At 39.5% G+C, this 16,245-nt stretch overlaps 1 protein-coding gene across 1 annotated transcript in view; it reads right to left on the reverse strand.

The window, feature by feature from the left end:
* Positions 1 to 388: 388 nt before the first annotated feature.
* TMPRSS7 (transmembrane serine protease 7) overlaps positions 389 to 16,245 on the reverse strand; it is a 32,680-nt gene continuing 16,823 nt past the window's right edge. The window contains 10 exon segments of the mRNA XM_040583061.1: positions 389 to 679; positions 2,872 to 3,008; positions 4,730 to 4,998; positions 5,178 to 5,355; positions 6,863 to 6,979; positions 8,094 to 8,204; positions 8,840 to 8,947; positions 10,085 to 10,221; positions 14,271 to 14,377; positions 16,055 to 16,167. Coding sequence (XP_040438995.1) covers positions 509 to 679; positions 2,872 to 3,008; positions 4,730 to 4,998; positions 5,178 to 5,355; positions 6,863 to 6,979; positions 8,094 to 8,204; positions 8,840 to 8,947; positions 10,085 to 10,221; positions 14,271 to 14,377; positions 16,055 to 16,167 — 1,448 coding nt within the window. The 3' untranslated portion in view covers positions 389 to 508.

Genomic DNA, 16,245 nt, shown 5'->3' on the forward strand with positions numbered 1-16,245 from the left:
TGGATTTGAGAGGATTGAGTTCACTTTCTGCAATCCTTCCTCTCCCTCTGTCTGTCAGCTGTTCTTGATGGAGGAGGTAGGAGAAGTAGTATTTGCAAGAGTGCTAACAGTGATTGCTACTTCAGTTACTACCGCTGTGTTGGGCCATACATATCTCAGAGAAATGACTGAGTAAGGTTTAAGCTCTGTCTCTAGGCGATCAGTTGTATCTTCAGTTCCTCATAGATGATTGCCCATGCACTTAGTCGGTGCCTGGAAAACGAACACAAGGTGCCAGAAGTTTGTTACTGCACCCCTGTGTCTGCAGACACCTGCATAGAACAACCATCACAAGGAATTCTCCTCTTTCACCAAGGTTTGAACAAAGGGTATCTGTCACTTCCACATGGCTACTCCAGAACCAGCAGGGAGACATGCAAAGAAATTCCACCACTGAACAGTTTTACCAAATATAATTTTTAATTAGCATATGCAGGACATGTTTTATTCCAGGATAACAGTTTTCAAGTTACAAGACTGAAGGCACATATTTGTGAATCCATGGTGCAAAATTTGACACTCTTGTATAGACACCTGGGAAATTTGGTCTTCCACATCCATAACCCCAGCTAACAATGCCAGTCAAAAACCATTTTCCATCTCCACTGCTTTGACATGACAATGGTCCACCAGAATCACCCTAAAAAGAATATATCAAGTTATAAATGTTTGCAATATGGATTATTAAAACTGAGACAAAATTCCACAGGAGTTATTTTGCCTGAATAATTCCAACAGTGATTATAATTTCCCACTCACATGGTTCAAACCATTAGATAGTCAACAGGGGTTTTTTTTCTTGAAGTAGATGGAATTGCACAGTGGTACCAAAGTTTGCTTTTTCACAGGAGACAGGGCTAGTTCTCACTCTTTAAAGAAACTAATGAAGTTATTACTTTTCATGGGCTGGATTTGAAATTCACATTTTGTTTCCCGGCTTCAAATTTACAGCTAAACATCTGCTACTTAACATGTATGTTCATTTATAGGTTAGACACTAAAGAGTCCAAAAAGCTTTTTTTTTAAAAAAAAAAGAATAAAAGAATGACAATAAATAAAATAAAATAAAATATTTAACAATTATATAATTTCTTTCAAATTAAAATGGAAACAGATTGAATCCCTCAATTGATTTGGTGGTTTGTTTGTTTTTTTAAAGAAGGGAAAAAAAAAAAACCCTGTGTTGTCCTCTAGTAGATACAAGCCAGCATGTAATGTTTAGGGGCACATAATGTCTTTGTAAATAAAGCAATTAAAATTAAGTCTGTTATAGATTTCAGTTTTATACAGGATGGCATAATTCCATAACACAGGACAAAGCAAAGAGTACTCTTTCTTTATAGGGTATTCTTGTAGAAACACATTAGCAGAGGTTCAGGCAAAAAAAATGTGCCACTTGTTGGGAAAATTTCTTGGACACTTTCCTGTAAGACTCTGCTGTACACACAGTATCTCTGAAAAAGATAGCTAGTAGCAAATTAAAGTTGACCAAAACATTGGATGCAATAAAGGACTTCCAAAGCAAAAGGTGACTTGGTAAAATTTTTGCAAGAGAAGCACCTTCCTTCTAGACATATGTTTTGTTAGAGCTAGCAAACTATTTTGCTTTAATTTTATAGGATCTTAGGATATGCAGGTTGGAAGGGACATCAGGAGATAATCTCGTAAAGCCACTGCTGCTCAGAGTAGGATTATCTGGAATTGATTTACAAAATTGTTAAGGACTTAACTTAGAAGATACTTTTTTCCTTCCTTGACAATTAAGATTTTGCATGTACAGAGTGAAATTTTCAAGTTTTTTCTTTAATTTTGGGGACAAAAGTGGAGCATCAGCATTTGTCACAAAACAGAAATCCCAAACTTTGATCAGCTCTAACAACTGGCACAGTCACAATTCATTTACCCTCACAGAAATGCAGCTAAAAGGCTCATAAATTGTCCTTTCCTTGGCTATGTCTTGAGCGGCCATACAGATAACTGCAGAAACAAATTCTCCAGTTAGTGAAAATTATGCTTAATATCAATGGTCTTGCTAACCTCTAAAAAGCAGCTGTTGAATTATACTCCATCAGAAACCCCCCAGGCATTGCTTGCCCTGAAAGTTATTCTGATCTCTCTAACTTTTATGCAGGCCAGTGAAAGTTAGGACATCTTGAAGATTCCAGACCTCTATCACAAAAAAAAAAAAAAAAAATGTAAAAAAATTTTAGTGAAACTACTATTATTTTTAGCAGTAAGTTTACTACTATTTTAGTAGTAAACAGATACAGTTTATACAAGTTATCTATATTATATGACATATAATATATAAAATAGGATCTATTACATAGATGTGTATATTTAGTGTATGTATATATGTAGCCCTACTACTGATCACTAGAAATAAATTCAGATCTTCATGTTTATTATCTTCCAGCATTTCCAGATCAGAAACATCATACATTTGAAACTTTATGCCCAGCTGTCTGCATCTCATCAAATAGCCCTGTAGTTCCAAGTCAGGAGGGAGGGATCCTGAAAAGAGACAAGCTAGTTTCTCATTTTTTTCTTCAGCTGAAAGACTCGTGCCAAAAATTGCCAGACTCCCACTTGCTATTGGGACTTTCAAATTGACTGGCCCTTGGCCCACAACTGAGATTTAGTGATGCTACTCAGGCACATAAAGTAGCAAAACTCTGAAAACACCCAGATGACAGATTTGCTGGTAGAACTCTTACATTGCTGCTTTTCAGAACTGAAAAGTACAGACCACTTTGTGGTCTTCTGTCAATTCTTACACCTCATCAAAGAAAGACAAGATAAACTCTATGCAAAATGTGCTAAGATACATACTTTGCACCCATCTGTTTTCCCAGACATTAGTCCAGCACAAAACATCCTAGCTGTGATAATCCCATATGTGGAATAACATAATGTTTGGTCAATAATTTCTACCTCTGCTTTCTGAAGAATTGCTGAACCTTCATCATCTGGAAAACAAATTGAAAGAAGAATAATTCAATAAAGCTTAGTATTTTACTCATCTATTGAAATACAAAACAAGAAGTCTTCAGAAAATATCCACAAATACTTTTGACATCCAAGTTGTTCTAGATTCCAAACAACTAACTGCAATAGTGCAGAAAGTATCTTCTAAGTATCAGGCATTTGTGCAACGTGGTCTTGATCCTTTGGCCGCACCAGATGCAATGGCATAATCACTAGGGCTGGCCAAAAAGCTTTTTGCTAATTCCTTTTGCAAAGTGTCTCAAGACTTCTTAATTTGTTCTCTTTTTATTTATAAAAGAAAATAGGATTTTACAAAACTATTTGGATCATCACAAGACAGATTTGCAATGAGGGCAGTAGCTCTACCCTCAGAGTAAGATTATGAGTCAGAGCTACAGAATGGAATTTGATTTTTTGGCAGCATATCTCAAAATTTGGTCCTCTCTGTCTGAAAATTTTGGCAGAACACCTCTTTTCTATAAGGTAGATACTTCCAAAGAATCAGAATTAAGGTGAATTTTCCCCTTCTTTCAAAACAACAGCTCTAATAACATCACTGGGTGATCCTTCCAAAATCTGGATATAACCAAAGAAACCTCACTGACATATTGAGATAGGCAAGTGCTGATTCAGATCATGAAACTTTGTTTCAGGATTTGATACAGCTGGTATGTAACAAAATATACTGAAAAAAAATACTTAAAAGATTGATTTGGTAATTGAAGTGTATAAGCTGATGAAGGGGAAAAGAGGGCAACAGGAAAAAGGAAACCCCGTATTTGTTTTTGAGGCATCACATTTATCTTTCAAATCGTCAGCTTTTAAATTCCACCGATGACTAACCAGTAGGCCAATGAAAGCCAGCGCACCACACGTCTGTGCCACTGCCCTGGCAAGCTTGGTTCATCACCACATATCCTCTCACAGCTATTTATAAAGAACCTAATTTAGCAGGTGGTAATTCTGGCTGTGAACACCAAGTCAAAATGCTGGAGTTAACTTGACCTGCTGCTGCCTTGCACCATGCATTTACCCCCCCTACAAGGCGGCAGCCCTGAGAGGGCCAGCGAGGCCCTGGGCAGCCTCAGGCCTTGGCACGGTGGCGGTTACACCATTTACACCAAGGGAAGCCTCTGGTTACACTGGAAGGGTTCTAGGAAAGCTGCCACAAGAGGGGCAGAAGGTACCAAGGGAGAGGCGGCTCAGGACAAGCTGCTGGGAAGGCTGGGCCTACCCGCCATTACGGGTGCGGCCATCTTGCCCAGCTGCACTCTGAGGGGGGCCGGCGGCCAGGGTCAGCGCTACAGGGCTGCTCGGCTGCGGAGGCTGAAGGCATGGGTAGGCGGACAGTTTCGTCACCCTCTGGCAAGCAGCAAAAAGTCCATTTAGGTGTGTTAACACACTTCCAAGAGTTACAAAGGGAAAAAACAATACCGTTAATTTTGCAGTAAGTGTAGCTCCCTGCAAGTCTTAGCTAACAACATGAGCACGCAGGACTTCCAGATCCACACGATCAGCAGCCAATTTTCCTGAGCATACGAAGTCATGTTCACACAGGAACCTACTTCCATAGGACAGTAAATTCAAAACATTATGGTTTTCTGCACGCCTCAGCCATGCAACAAAAGCGGGTGTCCTGCACACACCCCCACAGCTGTGAAGGCTGCTGCTCACCTAGGAACAAAATTAGCTTAAAACTCACCTGCTTCCTGCTTTTGGCCCCAGCCTGTTATCCAGCACTTGTCACCGCTGCGGACTTTGTGTGAAAAGGGAGGCACGCAGATCGGCTGGATGACATGGCTCATCGTGTCTGGCCATGGCTTGCTCAGCTGCAGCAGCGCAATGTCGTAGTCATAGTTCCTACTGTTGTAGTATTCATGGACTACGATCCGTCTCACTGCAGATACAAACTTCGCGTGGCCTTGCATTTGCATCCCCAGGTGAGCGCTCCATGCTCTGGGGTCAGCCAGCCTGGATGGGAGCAAACAAGCAACCCGTTTCTTAAAAAAATACCCCAAAACACCAGCTAATAGTGAGCCAGGTAAAAGAGGAGGGCACAGCCCACCTCAGTACAGTTCAAACTCTGGTAGCTAAAGGCATTTGGGGATGCTGGTGATGTTTGGGACAGAGTTACGGAGAAGACTGCTTACTTGCTCCCTTGGAAACAGTGAGCTGCAGACACAAGCCATTCCTTTGATATCACTGATGCCCCACAGTAAGCAGCTCCCACAAAATGGAGGCTGACCTGCCAGGGCCATTCACCTTCCTCAGTGTTTGTACCGCCTACAATCCGAGAGATGAGATTGCTGCTCTTGCTGCTGCCACAACCTGCAAAGGATATTTCAGGTTATAATCCCCATCCCCAGTGCTTTCCTTTAACGAGAGTGCTTCCCACATAGGGCACGAAACAATCTTGCACTTTGAAATGCTTTGAAATCCATTTCTTTGCCCTGCTCTAATCAGAAAACTTTTCTATTTGGCTACTCGATCCCTGAAACAAGACATGACTATTAAAAAAAGGCACTGGCCTAGGAAATTTAATGTTTGTTTTTTACCTCAGTTACAGAATTGTCAAAAGATCAATTGATTTAATCAGCGTAAAAATGAATACATAAAAATAGACAATCCCTCATCTCTTTTTTAATAGTCAGTCCTGAACTGAAAGGAATCCATCAGGAAGGAAGCCCAGCATCGTCAGGACAGTTATTTCTTGCCAAAATAGTGTGAACGATACAAGAAAAATGTTTATAGTAGCAGCCACATACACGGAGCTTGGTCATTTGTTTTTTCAGAAACCAGATGGTCCAATCATTAATTTGCATGGAAGCAATTGAAAGTCTGAACACTTTGTATATTACTAACTCACAGATGAAGAATGTCTCGGCACAAAAAGCTGCACACTGTATTTTGAAGAGCAAGGAAGAAAGACCCCTCTGGAGGGCCTTGTGCCCATCCCCAGTGCATGCACGTAAAGCCTCTGCTCAGGAGTTTCAGTCCCACACTTCCACACACAGGTGTTCATGCTTCTGGGCACTTTCCAGCATTCAGCCAAATAGTCAAAAGCTGTATAATGTTTCCAAACAAAGTAGGCATATAGCTAGTCTTTTAAGGTATCCTACTGGATGCCAGGCAGGTGCTGGCAGATTTGACATACAGGTAGCATGCCAGAAACAGCTGAGATCCAGATAAAATACCTGAATATTTAGAGAATATTCAGTTTAGGCAGCTAATCCTAACCCCACTTTTATTGCTACTGCAGTCACAACCACCTATTCACTTTACAGCAAAACAAACTGAAAAGCTTTACAGAGGCTACCTCAGGAAGATCTGAGGCTAGAACTTAGCTTGATACTATGAAATATCGAGGTCTTCACCACCCAGAAGAGACACAGAAGTGAAAAGCTTGTGTTTTTGATCTCATTGCATCTATGTCACTCTGAAGACCAAATACAGTCTGACTCCAACAGAAGTACCCAACACTGCTGGAGGCAACAAAAATGCTGCCTTACCAGCTAGCCAAGCTCACTCTGCAATTAACCGTGCTTCCCTGCTCCTTAACATAGCTACAATAAGCATTACAGCTGACTAACAGTGTAGTAAGTGACTACAGCTCCCCTAACAGTGAGCTCACCCTCCCACAAGAACTTAGGCAATTCCGCAACCAGACCTAAATTAAACCCATGGCTGTTCATTACCCCACTGTCACTGAGAGTGTGCAGTAAAAACTCAATACCTGCTGCATGAGTTGTATCCCCTCCAAACCAGGAAGAAATAAAGGTCTTTATTGTGTAAAAAGTTCAAAGTTCAAAAAGATGAACATCTGAGACGAACTTACTGCAGCTGCTTTCATCACTTCCATCAATACAGTCCACAGTCCCATCGCACTTTGCGGTTTTTTTCCTAATACAAATGTTATTCCTGCACTTAAAAGTGTGGTTGGTGCAAGGAATACCTGAAATAGTTGTGGGGGAAAAAAATAAAAGACTGTTGGCTCAGCTTAACATGTGGAGACATGTCTGCGCAGATAAAAGATTCATACATATATCAACATATAGGAGGGAACATAGCAACAGAGCACTTCAGCTGGGGTGACTTAAATCTCTAAGCAGAATAAACTATTCAAGTAGAACTGCACCTGTACTAAGGATTGCATCAAGCTGGCTGAGTCTGAACAGAGATTTCCTCCCATCCTTTCCCATAGCACTAATGAGCATGGATATAGTAGCAAAAAACTTAGCTGTAGAGCAAGTGTTAGGCTAGAAAAGGAAAACATGCAGTACATTGGAAAGAAGCCCTCTTTTATATTTCAGTATTAAATATGAAATGAAAGATCATAGCAAAAGCAGTCTTACTAATTGTATTCAGTTAAACTGCAACTCCCAACCTTGGTATTTTCCTGTTTCCCTATAGCCTGTAATAAATGAGGCCACTCAGACCCAATCTATTTTTTTCCCCTTTTACATCCCATTTACACACACACTACCTAGTCAAACAGGTCAGAAACCATTACTTCTCTTTAAAGAAGTTACTTGCAGCACTTCCCAGTTGTGCTCGCTTTCATAGTAATGGTGACCATTTATTCTACAAAGTTAAAGAAATGGCTGACTGAAAACTTTCATGTGCCTAATGCTAAATTTATAGCTTCCATAGCATTTTAAACACATTAACCTTACAACCCTGAAAATTGCTCCAGAGAAACTATCATTTTTATAGTTATTTTACAGATGGTAAATCAGATCCAGGAAATAATTTGCACAGATCATGCTTTAAAGAGATAAAATCTGGGATTCAGGCTTTAAATCCCTAGATCCCTATCCTGCATCCAGAGTACTTAATTCTTCTGCCAGTATTTTGCTGAAACAGATGTTCATGAGCCCATTAAAAAGAAACAGTTTAAAATCAATAATGAATTGTTTATAAGTATATCAGAAAAGTGAACAGAATTACATAGCCTGAGTTAGACTTGATAGTGCCTCCTAACTCTTCAAATACAGCATCTGGTATTACAGCCAGAATTAGATAGATGGTAGAAGAGAGAAAAAAAAAAATCAAGATATTAGCCTTACTGTGGGTGCAGTTCTGCTCATCTTTTCCATTCTCACAATCACTTACTCCGTCGCAGGCAAGCAGGTTATCCTGTATTGCGAAGCTGGAGTTACAGTTCCACTCAGGGACAACTTTAAAAACAGAAGTCAAATCAGGTACAGAAGCTTGGCTGTAATGCCAACACTACCCTCTTCTGACTATGCCTGGGGGCCACTTTCATACCTTCACTGCATTGTATGAGGATGAGTGCCACATTGTGCAAGGAGAAAATAAAGCACAACTGAGTTCAGCGGCCTATCCCAGTTCACCCATTGCCCCAAGTGGAGTGGCAGAGTGGCCCAAGTTCTAACTATTTTTTACCACAGCTATTTATTATCACTCTCATCTATTCTCTGCACCCCAATTTGTCATTCTCCTGTGAAAATAAATCACTCAAAATACAACAGAACGTTATAATTACCAGCATTTAACACATGAGAAAAAATGAAAATATAGCCTATTACAGCTATTTTTGCACATCTAACTTTCTTCTTTGTGTTTCCAGCACCACAACTTTTTAATTCTTAATTTTGTCCCTTGCTAATTATGAATTAAGCACTCAAGAGATTCACCGAGTACCTAGATATACAAAGGAAGCTGGAAACATCTGTTCCCCTCCACTCAAAAAAAACCCACAAAAAACCCACTTCATTTCAACTGTCTTCTAAGGCTAGACAAAACATTCATTGGGTTTCCCAGCCAAGATTTCCAGTTAGTGAATACAAACCACAAAAGAGTTCATCGCTTTCATCAAAGCAGTTGTTGATCCCATCACAGCGCTGCATCGGCTGGATGCATAAGCCAGTAGAACACTTGAAATGTCCAGGTGGACATGCTGGAGGAAAACAAAGCAAAAAAAAACCCCAAATACACTAACTTCAGTTTTCTTTTCCCAAATATTACCAGCTCATTAAAATTTGTAGTCACTAAGCTGTTCTAAGGAATTATACAGTTGATCTGAACTTAATACTCTGTATACATTGCCAGCACTTAAATTGAGTTCAGATGTTGAAAACTGGGATGTAAAAAAAAAAAAAAAAGTGAAAAGATCTCTAAAGTTTCAGTGCAGCTGTTAGTGCAATAGGTGCTGCATGGTCTACATTAGGACTGAACCAAATCAATCAGTGTTTTATGGTGGAACACAAGAGACCTTAGAATGCCATCTTCTTTTAAAAGGACAGTCTCACTTTCAATAGCCAAAATTTGCGGCACTTTGCAACTTCAGTTAGTAGCCTGTATTGAGGTGACTTATGAATTAGATAAATGTTTGCCTTCTAAAATAAGATAACGAAGTTACCATCTTTTTACATACTCCACATATATGCAATGCATAAAATTGCTCTAATGTGACAAGTTAACTACAACTAGAAATCATTGCCTCTCTGCTACTTTAACAACATGAATATATATGAATAACACAGGTATATTGAAAAGTATCAGTAAACAGTTGTCTGTTTCAGGACTTGAAAAAACTCAGTTGGCAGGTTTTTAACAACTTTTTGAGATTTTCTTCAGCTCAGATTTCTACTTGCACACAAAGTATTTAAATGGATGAAAACACTGGAATAAACAGTTGTTTATTTGGTCCTCTGTTCATTACCTAGAAGTCTTTGTAGCAACAGAAACATTGCAAACAAAACCTTGGAGACGAAAACAAACAGGAACGGCAGATTTCAATTGACCATAGCCATAGCCACACAGGAAGCTTTAAGGACTGTGCAGAAGAGAGCAGACTTTGCGTGTAGAAGAAACCGAAGCATGCTGCACACCCCCACAGACCTTAGCTGCATCGCCTTGATGAGCTACAAAAGGCTTTTTGTTTGCTAGTCACCTGATGTAGTAAGATTAGAGAAGAAAATTAAAACCCAACAGTTTCCTGCATAAACCTAATTAAGTGCTACTAGATCTGAAAAACGTTGCTTCACAGGTCTGAAATGCAAAGATGGGTTGAAAAAGATAAAATCCATCTTACGCTGGCTGATGTTATAGCTGCCGTACTCCACCAGAAGTGGCTTCTCTGAGACCTTCGAACTGCACTGAAGCTCAATGTTGACAGTAGAACTCGCAATGTGGAAGACTGTTTGGTGATCAACATAGTAACCGCAGTACCTAAAAGGGTTCGGTGGAGTTCTAGAGCAGCCTTCACATCAAAATTACCTTACATGCAATTTAAATGTCAACATCACTGAAATTCAGCAATACAGTCAGCTGCCATACTTCAATTAAGAACCAAAATCTGAAACCGTACCCCAAAACACCGGTCATAATCCTTCACGACCACACACGGAAGCAGAATGTTTTGCCAGAAAGTCTAGATGAATGGAGATATGAAGACTTTTATCAAGACAAACATTGGTACATTTGTCACTATTTCTGATATCTGTTTTCAAAAGACTTTGATTTTGGGGAAAACTTAAGTTTGCTGGGAGGGGCGACGTCAGCACAGTGGAGAGCAAATTTGGTTGCTCTGACTTTGAGGATTGCCCCTAAAGAATGCACAAAGGCACTGCGTAAAATTGGTCCAACTACTTTGGAGACAGAGGGGAACAGATTTAGGGAAACTGAAAATATTTCTAGTCACACAGCCTTCATCCACTATTAACATCGCGGAATTTTACCTTTGAAAGCCACATCTGTAAATAACTAGTCTAGATTAAAAAAAAAAAAAATAATCCCTTGGGTGTGCATCTACTTTAAGCTGCCATTTTGGCAAGGAGCTTCCTTGGACTTCTGCCTAGGCACCACATAACTCAGAAAAACGTAAACGCTCCCTGATGCCAGCTAACATTTAATCCAACCATTGCTAATGGTTTTCTATTGCCCCTTCCATTAAAGGTGCCAAAGATATTAAGGCTGGTATTTAGATGTTACTTTAGCTGGAACACCCCCTCCCCCCCTAAAAAAAAAAAAAAAAAAAAAAAAAAAAAAAAAAAAAAAAACCACAAAACCCCCAAAACATAAGATATTTCTTTAACAGGGAAAAGCTGCTAGATCATGCTTTAAAAATTGAAGAGTTTTAACTGTAGTAAACCCATGAACACTAACAGTACAGGTTGTTCTAGAAGCAGAAGTAAGGACTCTCTCCTCTGTTCCAGTAAAACACCCAAGAAATGCAGCACTTCTAAGAAAAACACCTGTTTTAAGATGTTTTCCTGTCAAGAAAAATACTTGTCAGTCTACACAGATTTAAAAGCAGGAGCAGCTGTATTGATTCTTAGCACACTTGGCACACACACTTACTTGACAGCAGTGCAAGGTCACAGGCTACAGTTAAAATGTACCCACAGAACATGAAAATGGATTATTGTATTGTTAAATGGACTAATGGACTATTATCCAGAGGTAAATATTTCCCTTTTTTAATTGGCAACACCAGGCATTGCGCCAGGACAACTCTTCATATCAATGTAGAATTAATCAGTGATTTCCATGTGGATAGATGTTGCCTGGGTGTCCTGTGCACCCCACTGAAGCTTGCCATAGGGAATGGCCATGCTAATTCATATGTTTTCATATGTGCCCGATGAAAATAAAACATCCTTTTAACAGATCTAGGAGACTCTATTCCAGCAAAGTGAAAAATAAATGAAGAAAACAATTCAAAAATAGACTTTTCTTAGACACCCTGAAAACAGATATTTTTTTTTAAAAAAAATAATTAATTAATTTTACAGCTTTCTACTAGAATAAAGTTTAAAAAAAGATCTGTCAGGGCTGAGTGAATACTTCCTGCTACAGGAACTTTTATTCTCACTCATTTTAGTGTGTCTGTCATCAATGTTCCCAAACTAAAACAGACTGCTAAAGTGCATAGCAAAATGCCACCTAGCCATCTGAGTCCCCTCAATTAGCCCACAGGCATTTTATGCATTTCTCCTTCTGTCAATGACTTGACAACTTCCCTCCCACAAACCTTAGCACCATTTAAAAAAAAACAAAAACAAAAACAAACAACAAACCAAACCAAAACCAACCAAAAAACACAACACAGGCTGCACTGACCACTTGTCAGCCATATAAAACAACTTCATCTCACCCAAAGTACAGGAAGCTCCTGCCCATCTGTGGGAATGCCGAGACAGCTACATCAAGGAAGCTACCTCCTGCACACAGTGAGAAATGCCATATGCTTCTGGGATTTGTAAGACAGTGCTACAGATCCTTGGGAGCCTTCTGCTGGTGTTTCACTAGCCATTTCTCCGGGTCCAGGGCAAAGGGAGGCTGCAAGGCATCATCTGTAACTCTGTGCCATTGCTACAGAGAGAAACTAATCAAGGGGATCCTGTCCTGTATGTTGAAGCAGGAATCCGGGGATAACTTTTCAGGGGGTGAGTAAATGCGGGCATCCTGTAGCAGAAACAATGGGATGTTGCACCAACAGCTTTAACAAAACACTGGCAACCTTTTTGTTCACATAAACCTGTAAGTCTGCTCACAGAGGCTCATTGATATTTCTGCCTATGAGAATTTCAGCAAAAGCAGTTCATCAGCTGTAACTCTTCTGACTAGGTAGAGGAACTTTTGTGCCCACTGGAGGGACTATGAGGAACAACTGTGCGGCTGTGTTGGGTGTCTCTGTTTAGGTGAAGTTGTCCCTAGAGGTTTGAAAGAGCCTTATCTGCACCACCTTCACCGTAGCAATCTTTATTTACCAAGAGCCTCCTGAAGCTTCTTAACCTTTTTTACCTAGGACAGCAGAATGTGCATGCTATAAGCTGCAACTGCAGGAAGCTGAAAAAGTGGGATGTCCCCCTCTTTTCATTAACCATCAAAATTTGGAGGTGGAACAAAATATAAAAATGTTTCATGCTGTAAATAATTTTTTTTCCATAAAGAGTAGACATAGAACAGAAAAATCAGGGAGGTTCAAAAGCCTTACTTTCAGTCAAAAAAACACTTTCAAAAGGAGAACTTGTGTTGGTCTATTTGGTCTACCATCAGCAGCTTGCAATGGAAATCAGAAGCACATGCTCCTGTGCAGTACTTCAAAAGTAACCCTCAGTACATTTCTAAGGGTCACAGTCTGACATTTGATTCTGTGGAATGTATAATTGGTAGGCTTATTTAAGAGCTGCTCTTTCAAACAGAAAATCCTTACAACATGAACTGATCAGGTTTTTTCCTCCAGATTTTGCCTTTATTTGATTCATAGTTCAGCTATCCCTACTATGTCAAATCTTTCCAATTGTGTCATAAAAAGAACACCAAAAACCCCACCAAACGTCTGTTTTGACTGGTGTTTTTATGTGCCCATCTAGTCCAGCAATCAATTCCCATCAAGGCACAATATTAGAAGCTTCACAGAAAGTGAATTTTCTCTAAGTACAATATGTTATTAAAGATATCAAAGATTAGAGAAAGTTTTTACTCCTCTCTGTAATTCTTTCAATTAGACTCTTAGGGGCTTAACTAATTTTGTTTTGTTTCAGTAGTGAGTTCAGAGATTCTGTTTCAAGTCTGATCTTACTGGTGTTTCCATTTGAACAAAGTTAAAAAATTAAATCCAACATCCTGAATCTAATCTTAGCTCATCATCCAGTGATTGAAAGATAACTCAAAAAAACGAGGAAAAAATGTGTGGACAATGTGCACGGAAAAGCAGCAGTATTTTAATTAATTTAAAAAAAAGTTAACATAAAAATTTTAATTAAAAAACCACTTAAGAAATACAGTGGTACCTTGGCAGCCAGTCTGTGAGGTTTCTCTTTCAAGACCCAGTGGCTGGAATGAGGAAGCAGTTACTCTTCTATTCCCAACAATCTCATTGTAATAGCTTTCACTGAGAAGTTAATTAGGTTCAGTGTCCTCATAAGCAATCATAGAATTAAGTTACACTTAAAAGGGTTTTAACAGACCTTGTTCAATGATCCCATAAAACTCAGGATTATTTTAGGGTTCACAGGACATCTGTCTTCACCCACCTGTTCCCATTTCTTTCTCTCCAGAGAGTACCAAAGGCTTTTGTTTCATCTTTCTGGTACTTTTCAATACATATTTTTTTATATATATGTAGGTATATTCAGTTACATCATCAGCAAAAGAGTAGTAAGAGACACCAGTGAGGTAGCTCTGTGGAAACTCTCCAAGTGAGCTGCGCTAGTGATATGAATGTTTATTTCGGCAATGTTACTTTAATAAACCCATGCAGAAGTACTTACATGTGTTCATTGATTTTCCACCATCCTCGCTCACAGCCTTTAATATTCTTCTCACTGATTGTATAGTTATGAAACTTCAGAGCTATACCGAGGCTCTTCTGAGGAGTCTGGTGGGCAAGAAAGATAGTACAAGCAGTTGTCTTTTTCCTTTCGTGAACGTAGCCCATGAAGGTCTTTAGAGTTATCTCAGCAATTACGGTGCTTGGCAATGTCATGCTCTGGGAGCTGTGCTGACATCGCCAGCTCAACAGCCAGCACTCGAGACGCCTGCCAGCTATTCAGTCTTGGGTAAAAGCAAAGGTTGGCAAAGCCCCACCACAGCTGCGGGCTTTCTCCCCTCTAGCCAACAGTCCTTTCATCTTCAAAAAGCCACTGGCCATAGAAAGCAGCTTTTGTATCAAGATCAAAGTGCTCAAACACATCCAAATTTACTTGTGTAGGGGGACACAGCCGCAGCGGACTGTTACCTAAGACACTGCACTGAATACCTGTGTCACCTCTGCAATGCTAGGAGTTATTTCTACTAAAATATTGTAGTCTTCTATGAGCATCTGCTCAGCCAAGCACTGTTTAGCATTTTACCAAAGATTTTTAAGCCCACCAGCATCATGAGGGTTCAAATTATTTATTTCCTTTATTAAAATGAACAGTAGCTTTTTGCAATGTTCCTTTAAAAGCAAGGGCTGATTCAGGACAAGACGACAGATGGAGATTTTTCTCCTTCTCTCTTACAGAAAACATGATTTGGAAATAAGGGAAGTTTCAGCATTGAATTACTGGAAATTAAACTGTTTTTAGAAATAAGTCTTGGGGTCTGCCCATCTTAAGTGTTCAGAAACTTTTCCCTCAGAAATCCAGGATGAGTAAAGACCTGAAGTTTAGCAAAAGAGTAATTGCCTTAAGCTTCCCAGAAGAGGGAGAGGCTGTAGGTCATGATTAGCTGTACTCCATTCGTACTGGTGTGATTCAACCTGGGCAACCACTGACTTTAACCAGACATGAGTAGTAGATAAGCAAAAAGAGGGGTAAAGAATGGACTGGATCATATCCATTGCTGTATTCTTTAGAGAGGAAAACACAGAAGGGCAAACCATAAGTCAGAGATCATATTTTGCAGCATCAATAGGGAAACACTAATGTGATGACATCAGAAAAGGCATGACAAAACCACTTTTAAATGATGTAAACTATCAGTCATTTGCTTTCAGGGAAGTGCCTGAAAATATGCAGAAAAAGAATACCAAGAAAAAAAAAAGCACAACCCCCCCAAAAAAATCAGTCTGTGGGATTGTGCTGATAGGACAGACCACCTTAGAAGACAAATTGAATTTATCAAGCATGACAAAATGGACTGCAAAGAGATATCAGAAAAGCAGCAGTAATAACAAGGTTATTTTGTACATCCTTTTTTTCCAAATTTTTGGGGGTGGGAAGAGGGGAATTAAAAACAGTAAAGTATTACAATCTCAGCCATGAAGTAATTCTGCAAGCTAAACATCAAAACTAGTCTCAGTTTTTCACATTTATAAAAGGATCGCTTAGGAACTATTTTCACTTTATTAAGAATAAGTGCACAGAAAAAAAAAAAACAACCACCAACAAAAAAACCCACATCCCAACAAAAAAAACTGAGCACAGCCATCTATTCCATTATATCATTTCTATAAACTACCACATCTGTAAGGATGCCAGTTATTCCCTACATAATTGTTTCTGCTGTACTTACAGGCTCTGTGTGCCCAAAACACGCAACAGTGCCCAAGAGAGAAAGAGATTCATGATACCTGGAAGTTCCATGCACAAAGACATTTTGGAGCATAATAGCTTGGGTAGTAGGGACTTGTGATTCTCCCTTCGTAGCCAGTTTTCTCTTTTGTCACAATTGCTTTTCCACACCCTAGGGAAAAAAAGGATGCAAAGGTTGGCAAACTTTAATATACTTCCAGAAAAGCTTTTCAGTGGGCTAAGCATCCAA

Source organism: Falco naumanni, chromosome 2, assembly GCF_017639655.2.
Source record: "Falco naumanni isolate bFalNau1 chromosome 2, bFalNau1.pat, whole genome shotgun sequence".
NCBI lineage: Eukaryota > Metazoa > Chordata > Aves > Falconiformes > Falconidae > Falco > Falco naumanni.